This window comes from Trichomonas vaginalis, chromosome IV (assembly GCF_026262505.1).
Source record: "Trichomonas vaginalis G3 chromosome IV, whole genome shotgun sequence".
NCBI lineage: Eukaryota > Parabasalia > Trichomonadida > Trichomonadidae > Trichomonas > Trichomonas vaginalis.
This window is the reverse complement of record NC_067206.1, coordinates 2,393,434-2,410,191: the sequence shown is the minus strand read 5'-3', so window position 1 is coordinate 2,410,191 and position 16,758 is coordinate 2,393,434. Positions and strand designations below refer to the sequence as shown.

Here is a 16,758-nt window from a genome sequence, read left to right as displayed (position 1 = left end):
AAAGAACCTGACCCGCCAGTGAAAGAAGTTGAGACAAAAGAGAATGTACAGTTCATTGAAAATGTCAAGAAACAACTTCCACCACGAATGCCAAGAAGAAGAGTGAGAATAATGAAGTAAATAGATATTTTTATCTGAAGTAAATACATGCAGAACGAACAGTAAACGAATTTACTCCAGCAGAGCATATTCATCAGATTCGCTCATATTTCGATATCATAGACAATGCAGTTCAAATTGGTGACACTAATAGAAAATATTCTGACGCAAAGATTCCATCACAACCTGGAACTGCTAAAGATAACACATGGGTAACATTCAATCTCTCACCTCCTGGTGAAAATATGTTGGACCTTTACAATACATTCATTACGTATAAAATGGAAGGTCAATTTATTGTAGATAAAGAAATTGGTTCAGGTTCCAATAAAACAAACCCACCAGGATTTTGGATTGGTTTCGATGACGCTTTCTATGCAGTTGCTGGATATCAAATCCTTGCAAATGGTCGTATCGTATATTCTCAAGACAACGCAAGAGAAGAAGCATATATAACTTCAAACTCACAAACTACCGAACAAATAAAGAAAGTAGATGTTTTCTCAAAGACTCGACATGAAGATGTATGGAGTCATTCGGGAACATGCAGAACAGGACAAATTGTTAGTGGTCCAATTACAGCAGGAAAATCATTTGATTTTAAGCTTCGTTTAAGAATTCCTGTTAGAAGATTCCTTCCATTAGAAGCTATTCGATTTATTCCAGCTTTTGCAGGAAACATTCAGCTTAAAGTAAAGTTCAGTAGCGACGCCTTACAATGCACATCTATATCTGTAAATGATATCATTGCTTTCAATCCAACTCTTAAAGTTGCATTTGCTTCAGATTCAAATCCACCGACAAATAAATTTGTTCCATGGAATGAACCATTCACTATGATAACGAAGGCAGTAGAAGCTAGTGGAACAGTTACTATTACAACTGTAACCCAGCAACTATTTCGAACAAAGATGGATTTTAATGAATGTTTCATTCATCCAAAGTCATTCTCTTTAGACCCTAACATTTATACAGAACTTGTAGAACATTATACAAACGAGGCTTTATGTTTTCCTGTTAAAGTTATGGATTGGATTCCTATGGACGGTTCATTCTCAAAGAATACAGATAGTTCAAGTGCAACATTTACAGCAGCTTATACGCCTATTAATGTTAAAAGTATTTGGGCACTATTTAGAAAGAAAGACAACTATTATGTTAATTTTGAGAACCCTAAGTTTAAATATCTTCAGCTTTCCATGGGAGCTTATGGAAATATGCCTGCAGAACCTGAAAAATCATATGGACCTGTATTTTATGAAATGGTTGCGAACGCCTGCAATACAAACAATGATATGATAGGATTTAATGAAGATGTTATGAGGTCATTGGTGGATGATGGTAGTGTGGAACATAAATGGGATAGCTATGACAACACACATTTCTTATGTGGTTTTCCAACAGAAGTGGACTTTTGCTTCCAGCAAGGTCAAACATCTACTGCTCCAATAACATACAAATTGTCTGTTAAAGGACCTATTGAACTAGCAACTGAAAATGTACCAAAGCCACTTATTGGATTTATGAGGGATTGTTGCTTTGCCATTCAGGTGCGTCAGGCATCCCCATAATAAGATTAGATGACTATAACTTAGCTACGGACGACAGTGAGGAATAAAGGATGAACGTTTATTTTTAAAGCTTATAAATGAGTTCTTCATCAAGCTCTCGTGAACCTTCACCATCTATGAAACAAACTTTACCAAACGATTATGGAGCACCTATTGAATATTTCTTACGAGCTGCACAATGGCAAAGAGCAGTCTCACCAAGGTTAGGTGTTCCACCAGCTCCTGTCAAAAATAGCATTTGGTCAAGTCCTTATATAAGATATGGTCTCCCACTAGGTTTGCTAGCTACAGCAGGAGCAGTTATGATGTTGAAAAGAAATAAAGCAAATGTTGTAAATAATACTGAAGTAGCTGAAGTTAAACAAACTCCAACCCTTCGCCAAAACCACGCCTTCACAAGCAAAACCTTCAATGACTCCTGAACCTATGGAAGTACAAACTCCTGTTCAAAAGTCAACTCCTAAACCGACTCCAACATTTAAACCAGAACCTACTCCTCAAATAAATCGTAAAACTCCTGCGTTTCCTTACTGAAAAAATAACGTTATTTTTATTTAATATTAAAATTTTTATTTGATTGAAATGACAAATAAAGTCACTGAAGCAATGAAACAAAAGTTTTTGGTAGAATACATTAAATCAGGAACTATTCCAGAAGGTTTTTACATTCATACTATGAAGGATGGTAGAGTTCAGTTTAGAAAGATAAAGCAACCATTAGATAGAGAAGGAATTAGAAGATTAAACTTCATGAGGACAACATTGCTGAACTTAAGAAGAAGTTAGAAGAGTTGGAGAAAGGAAGAGAGTTATAAAGCAATGAATTCAACAGGGTGAAAAAACAGGTGAAAAAAGAGGTGAGATCTCACCACTTCACCTAAATTTATTTTTGCGCTATGTTTTCATACGTGTGGGGTGGTGATATCATTAATTTTTAAGTTTATTTTTTATTTTACTGAAAATTTTTATTTGGATGTAAATGACAGAACAAAAGCAACTCATTCGAATTCCACAGTATAACAAACATACATTTAAACATTTATTCTTCCTTCCTGAGCATAACATGTTCTTTCAAATACATCCGAGACCAGTTGACTTTTCATTGACTGTGTATAAAGATAGAAATAGTTATATCATTAAACCATACGATGACGAAGGTAAGTTATGTAAATTGTACGTTAAGAAGTTAGAGAAAGTTTATGGCTTCAAGTATGACTACAATAGGGTTAACACTGATGATGAAGATATTGAGGAAAATTTATGAGAACATTAGTGAAGTCGTTAGTGAGAACGATAGTGAGAACGTTTATTTTTTACATTAGTGAGTTCGTTAGTGAAGTGGTTGGCGGCTTTGTAAAGTGTCAAATTCACAAGTATTGGGTAAGGTGGAACGCAGTGCCGCCGTACCCATGACTTGTATACTAACTAATAAAAATAATATAATGAATTTATTTATTCGTATAATAGCAGTAATAAGTCGATTATTCACTTCTACTTCTGAGATTTGAATTTAATTTCGACAGAAAAAGAGATTCAAGAGGAAAATACTAGGGGATACAAACAGCCACCATGACAGGATTATTATGGAGCCAAGTTGTATTTTTGTTACATTCTTGATGAATGAGTATGATATAGAGATTGATTTAGATTATTGTGGAGAATATAATAATCTTGAAGCATTTTTAGTTTATTTCGACCAATCTAATGATGTTGACAAATGCTTTATTTATTCTCCGATGTTTAATATTCCATCTCTTTTCGAATTATTCATTTCGCTTGGTGCAGACATCAATGGAAAAGATAAAAATGGCATAACAGCTTTTCATCAGGTATCATTAAGAAATAATAAAAAGGCAGCCGAATTACTTCTTTCACATGGTGCAAATGTCAATGGAAAATGTTATGACAACAAAACAGCTCTTCATTTTGCAGCAATTAATAATTGTATAGAAATATCTGAACTTCTTCTTTCACATGGCGCAAATATCAATGAAAAAGATTTTGATGAAAAAACTCCTTTTGGTTATGCCATGATTTATAATTGTAAAGAAATAATTAAACTTCTTCTTTCACATGGTGCAAATCCCAATGAAATAATTAATGAGGAATGTACAGCTCTTTTCTATTCTTTGTTCAATGATGATAAAGAAATAACTGAACTTCTTCTTTCACATGGTGCAAATGCCAATGAAAAAATGAATGATGAAAATACAGCTCTTCATTTTGCCTCGATACGCGGAAATAAAGAAATAGTTGAACTTTTTCTTTTGCATGGGGCAAATATTAATGAAAAAAATTGCGATGAACTAACAGCTCTTCATCTTGCAACAAACTCTGAACACAAAAAAATTGTTGAACTTCTTCTCTCCCACGGTGCAAGTATCGATGAAAAAAAATATTAACGGGCAAACACCTCTCTTTTTTGCAGTTCATAACAAATCTATAGAAATAGTCGAACTTCTCCTTTCACATGGAGCCAACATTAATGCAAAAGATCTATTTGGAAACACACCCATTTTTCAAGCACTATATTTTAGTGAATTAGATATGATCGAGTTTCTTATTTCACACGGTGCAAATATTAATGAAACAAATAACAATGGAGAAACACTTCTTGATTGTGCAATTTCTATTAATAATGCAGAATTAATCGAATTTCTTCATTCACATAACTCAAAGAGTTAAATCTACAACAACAAAAAAAAAGGTATTGGGGCTTCCAGGCGCGTTGCGCCCTCTAGCCCCGAAGATGTTTAGTATAAAACCGCTTTTTAACTTCACTTAAAATGCCACGTAAGCTACGTAAGAATATACGTAAGAGGAAGAGAGCATTGAAACATCCAATAGTAAGACTAACACCACAACAACAGTTGCAACAACAAATGCTGAATGACCCCACTATGTTGCAACAAATGTCAAGCAATCCTATGCTTTTAAACCGAGTCATTGGTGCACAGAGTGGAGGTTTAAGAGCGGCACTTTTAGCGAAAATGGCAGGCTATGGTGGAGCTGCAGACGGAACAGCATATAACCCTCAAAGTCAAATGAATTTGAGTTCACTCAAAAATCAAATATCAGATGTCAAAAAGTCAAACATAGACATACAGAAGCAAATAAGTGAAAACGAAAAGAAACTAGAATATGACAGACACACAAAGAAACTCAATGAGTTAAACGTAGAGAAAAAGAAGAAAGAAGAACAACTGAAAGAACTAAGTACAGAGGAATATGCGAAAAAAGTGTCAGAAAAAGCAGCAGAAGTAGCAAAAATGGAACAAGATGTCATAAATTTGAAAAACCATACTACTCAATATAAAGTACTGAAAGATGAAGAGATAAAACAAAAAGCCCTGAAGACATATATGGATAGCGATGAGTATAAAAAAGAAGTTGAAGCAAATGTAAAGGCAGAAAAACTTTTACAGTTGCAAAACCAAACCGTACAGTATGAAAACTTAGCACAAGAAAGTAAAAATAACGACGCAGCCATGCAAAAGGCAATGAAAAGCGCAGAATATATAAAAGCTAACAATGACTGGTTAGATGCCCAAGCCAACGCTAAAGCAGCCCAGCTTATAGGGTCAATAAGGACAAAAATACAAGCGGATGAAGACAGTTCAAATGAAGCTTTAACAAATGCTGACTTTAAGAACGCCTTCGAAGATCTTCATAGTAAGGTGAAACAAGTGAACGACTTCTCATCTGGAAAGAAACTGAAGTCTGAAGGTTTCGACAAAGAGTTAAGAGAAGTAGCACAAAATATGACGAAAATAACAGATGCAGCAACGAGACAGGCAGTTCAAAGTGCCTATGACGCCGTTAGAGCAACTGTTGTGAAAAGTCAAGAAAAAGAGTTACAACAGACCAAAACAGACCTAGTAAATGCTTTCTTAAAAACGAAAAGTCAGGTAGGACATTACGCTGCAGATGGAACATATGTGCCAGCTGGTGGAACTTATATACCAGCTGGTGGAACTTATATACTAGCTAGTGGAACTTATATACCACCAAACCCTCCAAGAGAAGCACCTGCACCAGGACTACCTAACACATTTACATCGTCACATGGACACAGACACAGGCATGCACCAAAACCAACACAACAACAACAACAACCAGCACAGCAACCAACAGTTCAAAACCCTGCACAACAACCAACAGTTCAAAACCCTGCACAACAACCAACAGTTCAAAACCCTGCACAACAACCACCTCCACAACCAGAGCAAGGACATAAAAGAAGTAGAGAACAAGGAAACCAAGAATTCTTAAAAATGCTTAAAGAAGACTATGGTTACCCAGATAGTATTGACTTTAGTGACAGATATAAAGAAGCTATTAGAAAGTTCAAGGATGGAAATACTGACCCGAACCTATTTAGCTTTATGGTTCAGCACCAAATGGGATATAATTTCAAACCTGGAAAATACAAGCTCGCTAAGGGATATGATTTAATAGCATATCATCCAAATGACATGACTGAATTTACTCCGAGATATTTGATGTCAGAGCTAAATGACAATTCAACTCCCGTCATGAAACGCGTAAAAAATAGAGACGGAACGAAAGAAGAAAGGTTTATGAGTCCGGATGACTTAGAAAGGGAAGTTGTTAAAAACGGTCTCGGAATATATGAAATGCCAGCAGATGAGGTACAAGAAACTCCACAGGAAGAACTAGTTCAGATACAACCAGACATGGAAGAAATAGTTCAGCAACAACAGCTAGAAGAGCCTGAAGGAAACGAACAAGTCACTCCTTTGGAAACTAACTTCACAGAACTAGATGAAGATTTGGAACAGCCGAAAAATCTTGACCCTCAACAAGAGTATGCGGAGAATATGGAATATTTCCAAGAGTCTAAAAAAAATTCGGCTGACATAGTAGAAGAATATCGAAAAATGTTTGCCGACATACAAAAGACTCCAACACCAGATGAAAATATTCAGCATAGAATGGAAGCACTGAAAGAAAATGTACACAAATACAACAACCCTTTTTACTTACGAGCATTTAACGTTCAATCTTTGATGAACTCGGTGAAAATAAAAGGTTAAATTTCAAGAAAACATATAGAAATGAAACATTGTTTAAAGTTCATTCAGAACCTAGCCAAGATGGAAACAAACCTACTTTTGTTTCTGCAGACGATGGAACTACAATGAGATGGGGTCATAAAGCTAACTCGGATAGGTGGTTCATAAACTTACAACCACAATTCCAAGAAGTTGTAGACGCAATGGAAGTCAATGGTGAACCAGATATAGCTGGTATTTTAAGCGCGGCTTTAATGCCATTGAAAGATATGAAACATGCAGATATTTTGGACCAGTATGAAATGAACATGGCTGATGGAAATATAACACCTGACGTTCTAGAACATTTATCTCAAAGAACTACACAGAACCATAGAGATGGTATATTTGGTGAAGAGTTTAGAAAGAAAGTTAGGGAGGGAGAAGGAAGAGAACCTATTGTACATGACCTTGCAAACGAAAGTTTACAAAATGTCATAAAAACTTACTTTGCAGACAATGACCTGAGAAGGGATGAATATTTAAGAAAACTCAAATGGACAGTACCAAATGAAATGTTAGTATTGAAAAACATGTTCCTTGACAAAATAAAACCAACTACAGAAATAAACGACGCAAGACTGAAAGATTGGGTAAAAGCTTTCCCATTCACAAAAGATATAGTTGGTAACATGGAAAGAAAACCAGAATGGCTACAAAACATATATTTGGAAACGAGCTTATTCCATATGGACAGGCACTGTTTGAAGAGCTTGAACCGGAAACTCAGGACAGAGTCATGCAAACAATACGCGAAGACTCAAATACAAACTATGACAAACTCTTTCTAGGATATAGGTTACCTGAGATGGGCGACCAGAGCCCAAAGGCAAAAAGGACATGGGAAATTTACAACATACTAGGTGAACATGAGGCAAAGATGCAACAACTTGAAGCAGAGGGCAAGTTACCAAAAGCGACACCAAAGAAGAAGAGAAGAGTAGAACAAAGTGAAAGTAGTGAAGAAGTAACTTCATCTAGTGAAAGTAGTGGCAATGAAGGAAAAAGAAGAGTTAAAAACTCAGTCAGGAAGAAAGTAAAGCTTGGTCCACGTGGGTTCTATTATGACACATAAACCCAACTATTCTATATTTTTACCCATATGAAATGTACGCCGCTCAGAATATAACGCAACAGTTTTGGATGCCATGAATGGAAATGTTTCCGAATGGTATAACGAATGCGACAATGCCATTAGAAGGTCAGAAATAGTTCCTGGAACTTACGAATATACAACTGCTGTTTTCTTATGGAAACGTAGGTGAGTTTGGAGAAGGTTCTTCAACAACAGTAGATATTGCTTGCGACAGGTTCATATAATTTCTATTGACAACTCTTTCTTATACGTGGAACAAGACATTGAAATAAAACCTTCTGCCAAGTTGTCTGACAAGAAAGGTTGCAATGGAATTTTCTATGTCGGATACCAATATGCTCCAGAAGTTTTCATGGGATATAAGATATATTCTAACTCTGACTTAGTTCAAACAGTAACATGGGCAAACTATGAATGGTTCGCTTTGAGAAACTCAGTACAACCACAAGCTAGAGAACAAACAGACCAGTATGCAACTATTGAGAAAATAAGAAGACTTGACCCTAACGTTCCAGGAGTTTATGTTGACCTTTCTGGACAAACTGCAGCAGCAGTAACCAAAGTAAAATTGAAACTTAGAGTTCCTTTGTCATCTTTCCTCATCTTCAGGTTTTTTAAGATACTTGCCAAACTGGGCAGGAAAAATTTCTATCGAACTTACTCCAAGCAAAAATAACTTAGTCATTGCACCAACGCAAGACCCATTCACTCTTACTGTAGCTGGAACTGGTGGAGCCAAGTTCTGTGACTTTTGCAAAGACAAAGTTGACTTAGACTTTGGTTTCTCAAACCTCAACACTGAAGTAAACTATTATTTCAATGCTGCTGGAACTGCTTGGGACCCAGTTAAGTTCACATGCGAAAAGTTGAATGCAAGAGAATAGAAAGCAGACTTGCAGTCTATATGTTGGACCCAGATATTTCAAATGCTTTAGCTGCCAAATATATTGCAGTTCCACTTATGTTCCCTATACACCAAATATCTGTCAAAGACTTTGCAGGTGAAGTTGGAAACCAAAGTGCTGACCCAGGTGCAAGAACAGATATTGCCTTAACAACTGCAATGAAACATGCAGATACTATGTTTGTACTGTTCAGAATGGAAGTCCGACTTTTGAACATAATTTATTTGCTTTTCCAAATTCTGCAGCGGTAACGATTTGAAGTTTCTGGAGTAACCATCCTATACAATAAGAATCAGCATACTCGCACCAACCTGTAGAAGGTCGGTGTAGAGATTACCCATTTAAATTTTTTTGAGAGAAAACGATGATTATTTCTCTGAAATCACTATTGTTATTGAATTATTTGTATACATCATGTAACCGTTAAAATTTGTTTTTTTGGAAATTTTTTTTCAATGCACACATTTTTGTCATTTGGAATTGTGAACGACAGTATGATTGAGAGATCTGAGGAATTGTTTATTTTTGGTATTGGTCTCTTATTCTGAATGCCCTCTTCAATTTGTGTTCAAATTTGGATCTATTTTGATACAAAAATATTGCTTGAAAAGAATCATAAGTCTTTATTTTGAATGTATGAAATTCTTATTATAAAGCTAAGAAATTTTGAAGAATGATAAGAAAAATAATCGAAATAATAAAATTATTTAATAAATATATAATTAGACTGGAATATTCTTACAATAAACTAACTTCGGAAGTGCTCTCTCTTAAATTCATCGTATGGGACTAGATAGTCATCAAATCCTTCGACTTTGAAATTCTCACCGTTAATAAAGAAGCGAAGATAGTTCTTTGAAGTGTTTATCATCTCTATACAGCTCAATTACAAAGTGGGAAGCGTACGGAGGCACAAATTTAGAAAATTTCTTGAGGATGTCAAAATTGAAGCAATTGTTGCATCATGAGCACTGTAGTAGATGAGCTTTCTTCACTTTGAATAGATGTCTCGATATCATGGAAGAACATCCTGAATAAAGGAGATGCGCCGATACTTCCGTATTTGCTCGAGTTGTAAACGCCAAACTTGGAAATTACCTGTTCGCCAAGCAAGCTTCGACAAATTCTTTTGTGAAAAAGTCTGGCCTTGGAGCATCAGTTGCACAGTTGAAAGCTGTGGTCCAGCTGCATAAATAACGCAAGTGCGGAACTGTCTTAGTAAGATTGAATATTTTGGCAGCTGGTTCGAGTATAGGCCAAACTTTTTCAAGATATTCATTGTAAGTTGGTCCGTTTCTGAAATCAGTGCGAACTTTCTTGTAATCTTCGCATGTTTGTACATCTAAATTCAATGGATTTGCTCTGGATAATCCAGCATCAACGTGGATATGTTGTTTTGTAAATTCTGAGGGTAAAATCCATTTACAAATTCATAAGCACTCTTGAAGCTCTATCTACGGGTGAGGACTTGGCATAAATTCAGTTTCGTTGTAATATTTAGAAAGAAGATGAAGTTTATCGATGTAATCTCTCTATACAGTGAGCCAAGATTTCTAAGCTGACGTCTTCGATGGTTGTTAAGTCACCACCTTGACAATTAGGTAAAAACGAATAATTTGACGGATTATATGTGCCTGTATGAATCAAAAACGATGGCTCTTCGTCCTCTCTATAAAGTTCGATTCCTTCATCGCAATACCATCTACCTCTCTGTTTATATTTAATAAAGCAGATTCAGGTGTACGATGGCCGTGTCTTGTCATGATTGAAGCATAAATAAGTGTCATGTTCGTAAGTGGCGTTGGTGTCTTTTTAGGTGCTTCACAATATTCGGAAAGCTGAATAGCTAAGAAAGTCGATAAAATTAGCAAAATCTAAAATAGGTCAATTCATCATCAAACATTGAAATTTTATTATAGCACATTTTTAGGGTATCGTTTGTATTTAAGTATTTGGTGGTACCTTATTGCCGATATTAAAAGTGACATTTTGATTGTGTTTTATATCAATAATTATCGGATTGTAGCGCCGATAAATAAAATAAATCATAAAACGCAAACAAATCTAGCCTAGGAAGAGCCATTCTAGTTAAGTGGTTTATGAATGAATCCAATAGCATTGTATGTAGCTTAAAACCAATTTGATCTTTTGTTGATTAAGCATTTTATTGGTGTGGATTTATACAATGTAATAGATTTAGCTGTGAATTTCTTCAAATGTAATAATTGGTATTAATTCCGCTTATTAAACGAAATAACAATAAAAGAATTCAAAAATTAACAATTTACATATATTCAACAAAAAAATTGCAAGCCACTGAAATTATATCCATCAGTATAATAAGCAAAACCATAAGAAGAAGAATTACTAAGTATTGATTTTCTGTTATTGGGTTCTTCAATCCATCCTTTCACCATTGCTTCAACAAATTTTCCTGGCCAGCGTGGTATCCTACAACTACCCTAACAGACTTAAAAGGTTTCATTTGCTTATATCTCTCATTAATACAAGAGAGATCGCAATCACCTTTTTGAAGCATATAATCAGCTTGTTGTTGGCAATTCCGCTAAATCATTATCTAATTTGAGCAGCATTTTTCCATTCTTTTCGCGAAAATCATTAATAAGATTCAAAGCCTGTAGTGTGAGCTCGTATCTTGAGGTAAATATGTTCTTATTTGGAACAAAATACTGGCTGAATAATTGGATAGCATAGAAATAGATTCCGTCTGTTGCGTAAGCAAAGCCATATGATGATGTATTGGACAGCATGTTTGCTCTATGTCCAGGAGAGTTAATCCATTGATTAATAACTTTTTCGACAGGAAAATCAATGTTAAGAATTAACTGCAACATTTTCACTTGCCATTGAATTTCTTGACATCTGTTTGAATTCTCTCTTCGCATCCATGGTGCTCATGTTTGAATTTTCAAGCATCCAGTCGGCATGAGGCTGCGCAATTCCGCATAATTCGAAGCTAAGAGAGAGTGGAGGTTTTCCTTGAGAAGCGCGAAATTCATTAGTTAATTTCAGACTGAGAAGCGTCATTTCATTTCTTGATGTGATCAACTTGATATTTGGAGTATACATTTTTATTGATAGTATGACAATTGCATGACCAGTTCCTTTTATTGCTGCGCCAAGAGCAATATGTGAATATTTTTCTTCTGGACATTCACTTTCATCAGACAATGATTTATATGCATGATCAATTAATGGATTTCTATGACCACTACCAGTTATAAAACTGAAATTCTTTTTATAACATTCCTTTAGAAGCTTTGATGAAATTTCATCTTGGACCTTTTTCCTCCATTCAGAATTCATGTTTTGTAAGCTTGTATAGTTTTCTTCCAAAGTTTTTTGAATGATGTCACTATATTCTTTTGAAAATGTCATTGGCTTGAACTTTTTGGCAATTCTCATTTTGTTGAATTGATCAAGGATCTTGAACACATCTCATAAGAATATGGGTAAAAGCTTTCATGTTCACAATAAAAGTTTCCTCACTACGAGAAATTGGTTTATTAACTGAGAAATCCTGAGAACATTGTTTGTTAGAGAATAACTTGTGAATGAGAAGTGTCCAATGGTTGGTGAGAAAGTTGAATTTCATTTGGCTTTTCATTTTTCTTTGCTGCATTATCTTGTTTTGGAGAATCAACTTTTTGATTTTCATTAGCTTTGGTGGAACTTACAACGATTTTCTTTGTTGGATTTGTTTGGCTGGGTCCATCTATTGATTTTCTTCTGGATGAGACGCTTGGTAAATTCTCTGGTTTCTCTTGTCGGTTTGTAGATTCCATCTTTTTCACAGATATCTTTGAAACTGGATTTCTTGGTGAAGGCTGGTTAGGATTACTTTTATTCTCATTCATTGTTGGTTTAGGATTACTTTTATTCTCATTCATTGTTGGTTTAGGAGTTGTGTTTGCTTCATTAGTATTCTTGCTTGGTTTGTTTTCTGTAGTATTCTCTTTTCTTTGAGATTCCTTTGTTTCCTTTGATTTATCTAATTCTTCGAAAAAAATATAGAAATTGTAAAACCGTTTTCATTGATAATCCAGTTGATTCCAAATTTATCATAATCACAATTGCATCATTCCTGAATTGCGTCATCAGTACTCAATGTGAACAATACTTCAATAACATCTTCTAAATCTCCTTCTTTTTGAACGTATCCCGTTTTGAAATTCTTGACAAAATCACTAATGTATTTTTCAACACTGTTTTGTGCTGACAGGTTGTTGTTCTTAATATTATTTTTAGCTGTTTCATGGAAGTTGATATAAATATTCGGACCATTCTATCTTTTTGCAATTCGAAATTCGTCTTAATCTATCGATCGCATTGATGTATGTTTGGATGATTGTAGTATTAATTAACTCTTCTGAGTTCATTTTTGCTAATATTAGAATGATATCGAAATGATTTTGCTTCCTTGACAATGTAATTCCATAATGGGTGTAATCACTACCTAATAAGTCAACAATTTCTGGTCATTTTTTATGAAATTTTGAAAATCAGTCATTTTGAATTTTTCGGAATCTCCTGACCTGATCCAGATAAAAGGTTCTTTATTTGGATTACTATCCTGAACCATTTGCGAATGGAACTTTTTGATTCTTTAATGTTAAATTCATCGGGGTTTTTTAATTGGTTTTTAGCGAGAGAATTTAGAGTTCCTTTGTTAATAATACCTTCTTGGTTTTTGTTCTAAATGTATTTAGGAATAATGTTATCTTGGATATTATACTATCGCTAGTCATTCCAATTTGTTTGGAAAGTGAAGATCAACAAATTTTTGACTTGAAGTCGAAAAAAAAAATTTGATTGAATAGTCGAAAAATTTTCATAGCGATAATACCATCGTGCCAAAAACAAACACCCTTTATCTGATTGATCGAATTTTCAAAAAAAAATTGATAAAGCTGGTGTGATCTTTTGAAAAAATTACCTGAAATACTAGATTATATTTGGAAGTTCCATTTGAATTTGTTATAACTCAATGAGTATATTCTGATGCAAATTCAAAACATATGCAAATATTGCACCGTAAAGTTTATACATCACATTTTATTTTTTTGGTATTTCGACTTTAATTCGTTCTTTGGAATCTTATTTAACGAAATTGTTTCTCGGCATAAGTTGCCAAAGTTAGTTTTCTAGCAATTAATCCTTTGAATTGTATCGAATTCAAACTGAAGCGCTCTTTTTGACTTAATAAACAAATATCTAGAAGATCATAGTTTTGTAATGTCAAAGTGTTTCATTAGTCAACTTGGAGATTAGATTTATCGTGATTCTATTTTAGGGTTTTGAAAAGCAAGACTTACAGATGTTTTTCAATGAGTAGTCCTGTTTTCATTTATGTGCTATTTTATAAACTCCAGTAATCGATTTCTAATGATCGTAAACAAATTTCATCAACACTAACTATTTGGCTTTTAATATTTTTCTTGTGAACACCTCTCCAACTTTGTATTAAAACGAGTAATGCCAAGAGTCAAAAAAATCATTATATTCCTAAATGCTGCCGTCTTTTCATTGATTTTCAAGAAAATTTCAATGTGATTCGGAAATATTAAAAAAAATCAATGATTTGAAAATTGCTTATTACATCATAAAAAAAAAAAAAAAAAAAAAGGTAGTGGGGCTTCCAGGGGCTGCGCCCCTTCTAGCCCTGAAGATGTTTAGTATAATGAAGTTTTTATTCGGAAAATTGTTAGTCTTGTGGTTCATCTTCTTGAGTAGAGTCTTCTTCTTCAACATCAAAGTCATCTGGTGTATCGAATTGAATGTATGAAAGCCAAATGTTGTATGTGTTTTCCAAATTGGCTTTCAAACTTGAGATACATTCCATGCATGAGTGTTATTTCAGTTTCAACGTAGAGTTGCTGATGTGGCTTGAAGACATGCATGAGAATTGGTCCTCCAAATTCGTCCTTGAAAAACTTGCGAGTAGCAAACATAAACTGAGATAGAGTCTCCTTCTTCAATGTCTTCTGCTTGTTAACGAAATGAATAGCAATTTTGCGTACTTGAATTGTGTTGTTGTCTGAGTAAAATAATGTTTTGAACTTGGGGTTGAGTGAGCTAAGACATTGCCATTTGCTGTTTCTTGTCCGTACTCACGTTCTTCTTCGTCATCCTGATATCCGTAACTCTTTAATTTGAATTCGACACAAAACTGTTCGACTTTTTTTTGCAGCTTTGGGTGAAGACTTTCAATAAGCTGACATATAGTTCTGTCAAACACTATCTTTGTTATTGTTGGAAAATAGTTGACAATTGTGTCGCCTAATTCGAATGGGTCAGGTGTTTCTTTTGTAGTTTGGTAAAGTCTGCAAGAACTTTGTTGAGTTGTTTCACAATATTCTTTGTTAAAAGTTGCAGCAACTCTTTCTTCTGGCTTTGAATTGAAGTATTCTTCAGACAATCTGAGTAGTATTTTGCGTAGTTCAGCGTTGCTGTGTTTCTTTGTAATACGGAGCTCGTTTGGTATTGTTTTTGGTAGTGAAAGTGGCTTTGGATTGAGCGAATTGCAGGACAAATTTGAATTTGAATTGTCTGTTCTGCTTGGAGAATGTGTAGATGCTGCCAGTTTGATATTGAGGCTCTAAACCTTGTGGCGCTGAAAGTCTGCAAGCATTTCTTCAGGTGAATTTGGAGCGAACACACTAGCGAATGCCATTAGACAAAAATAAACTGTTTTTTTCGGACTACTCATAGAAAGTTTAAAATAAACCGTTTTCGTCATACGTAACCCCCTCTATTTTTTTATTTTATTTAATAGTTACCGTTGGCAAACGTTCCATCTCAAATATTGAATGAACTATAAACGTTTTTTTTTTTTCTATATATACTTTTTTCACCTCGGACAAACTTTTGACAGAAAGGAGCTTACACATACTTTACACTTGTCAAAATATTTTTAACATACGATAGTATATATTTGCTCGAACAAATAATGGTCTATCGTCAACGCTCATAGAGATAGACCCACTTTTCTAAAGTATATATTTGAGTATTTAAAAAAATATTATAGAACGATATAACAAATATTTTACAAAACTGACAACACTTTGACCGAGTAGTTTTTTGTGCTAAACAAAAAGTGTCATATAAACATCTGTCAAAAACCGTTTTTAACTTCACTTAAAAATGCACGTAAGCTACGTAAGAATATACGTAAGAGGAAGGGAGCATTGAAACATCCCATAGTAAAATGACACCACAACAACAGTTGCAACAACAAATGATGAATGACCCACTATGTTGCAACAAATGTCAAGCAACCCTATGCTTTTTAACCGAGTTATTGGTGCACAGAGTGGAGGTTTAAGAGGCGGCACTTTTAAGCGAAAATGGCAGGCTATGGTGGAGCTGCAGACGAACAGCTTATAACCCTCAAAGTCAAATGAATTTTGAGCTCACTCAAAAATCAATAGCAGATGTCAAAAAGTCAAACATAGACAATACAGAAGCAAATAGGTGAAAAGAAAAAGAACTAGAAATATGACAGACACACAAAGAAACTCAATGAGTTAAACGTAGAGAAAAAGAAGAAAGAAGAACAACTGAAAAACTAAGTACAGTAGGAATATGCGAAAAAAGTGTCAGAAAAGCAGCAAGAAGTAGCAAAAATGGAACAAGATGTCCATAAATTTGAAAAACCATACACTCGATATAAAGTACTGAAAGATGAAGAGATAAAACAAAAAGCCCTGAAGACATATATGGATAGCGATGAGTATAAAAAAGAAGTTTGAAGCAACTGTAAAGGCAGAAAAACTTTTACAGTTGCAAAACCAAACCGGTACAGTATGAAAACTTAGCACAAGAAAGTAAAAATAACGACGCAGCCATGCAAAAGGCAATGAAAAGCGCAGAATATATAAAAGCTAACAATGACTGGTTAGATGCCCAAAGCCAACGCTAAAGCAGCTCAGCTTATAGGGTCATAAGGACAAAAATACAAGCGGATGAAGACAGTTCAAATGAAGCTTTAA

The 16,758-nt window shown here is 34.6% G+C and overlaps 2 protein-coding genes and 6 pseudogenes across 8 annotated transcripts, besides 4 other annotated features; 7 read left to right on the top strand and 1 right to left on the bottom strand.

Annotated features, from left to right (window-relative positions):
- Positions 1-3,028: part of a mobile genetic element that runs on past the window's edge.
- Positions 1,748-2,204, top strand: TVAGG3_0014560 (annotated as a pseudogene). Its single transcript has one exon. A coding segment is annotated over exon 1 (457 nt).
- Positions 2,473-3,028: a terminal%2Cinverted (terminal inverted repeat of Maverick-1C transposon ID:TVAGG3_0014550).
- Positions 3,029-3,286: 258 nt separating this feature from the next.
- Positions 3,287-4,072, top strand: TVAGG3_0014540 (cyclin-dependent kinase inhibitor 2C-related family; the record flags this gene model as incomplete). The annotated part of the gene is made up of 1 exon (XM_001296298.1): positions 3,287-4,072. One exon carries the CDS (start codon positions 3,287-3,289, stop codon positions 4,070-4,072), a length of 786 nt encoding a protein of 261 aa, XP_001296299.1.
- A 145-nt stretch (positions 4,073-4,217) lies between these two features.
- TVAGG3_0014530 (Ankyrin repeat family) lies at positions 4,218-4,355 on the top strand (the record flags this gene model as incomplete). Its single annotated transcript, XM_001282627.1, has 1 exon — positions 4,218-4,355. One exon carries the CDS (start codon positions 4,218-4,220, stop codon positions 4,353-4,355), a length of 138 nt encoding a protein of 45 aa, XP_001282628.1.
- A 6-nt stretch (positions 4,356-4,361) lies between these two features.
- Positions 4,362-4,434: a terminal%2Cinverted (terminal inverted repeat of Maverick-1C transposon ID:TVAGG3_0014450).
- Positions 4,362-16,758: part of a mobile genetic element that runs on past the window's edge.
- Positions 4,457-5,121, top strand: TVAGG3_0014520 (annotated as a pseudogene). Its single transcript has one exon. A coding segment is annotated over exon 1 (665 nt).
- TVAGG3_0014510 lies at positions 5,159-6,015 on the top strand (annotated as a pseudogene). The gene has a single exon. A coding segment is annotated over exon 1 (857 nt).
- On the top strand, positions 6,206-6,549 carry TVAGG3_0014500 (annotated as a pseudogene). The gene has a single exon. A coding segment is annotated over exon 1 (344 nt).
- Positions 6,910-7,769, top strand: TVAGG3_0014490 (annotated as a pseudogene). The gene has a single exon. A coding segment is annotated over exon 1 (860 nt).
- On the bottom strand, positions 14,472-14,667 carry TVAGG3_0014480 (annotated as a pseudogene). Its single transcript has one exon. A coding segment is annotated over exon 1 (196 nt).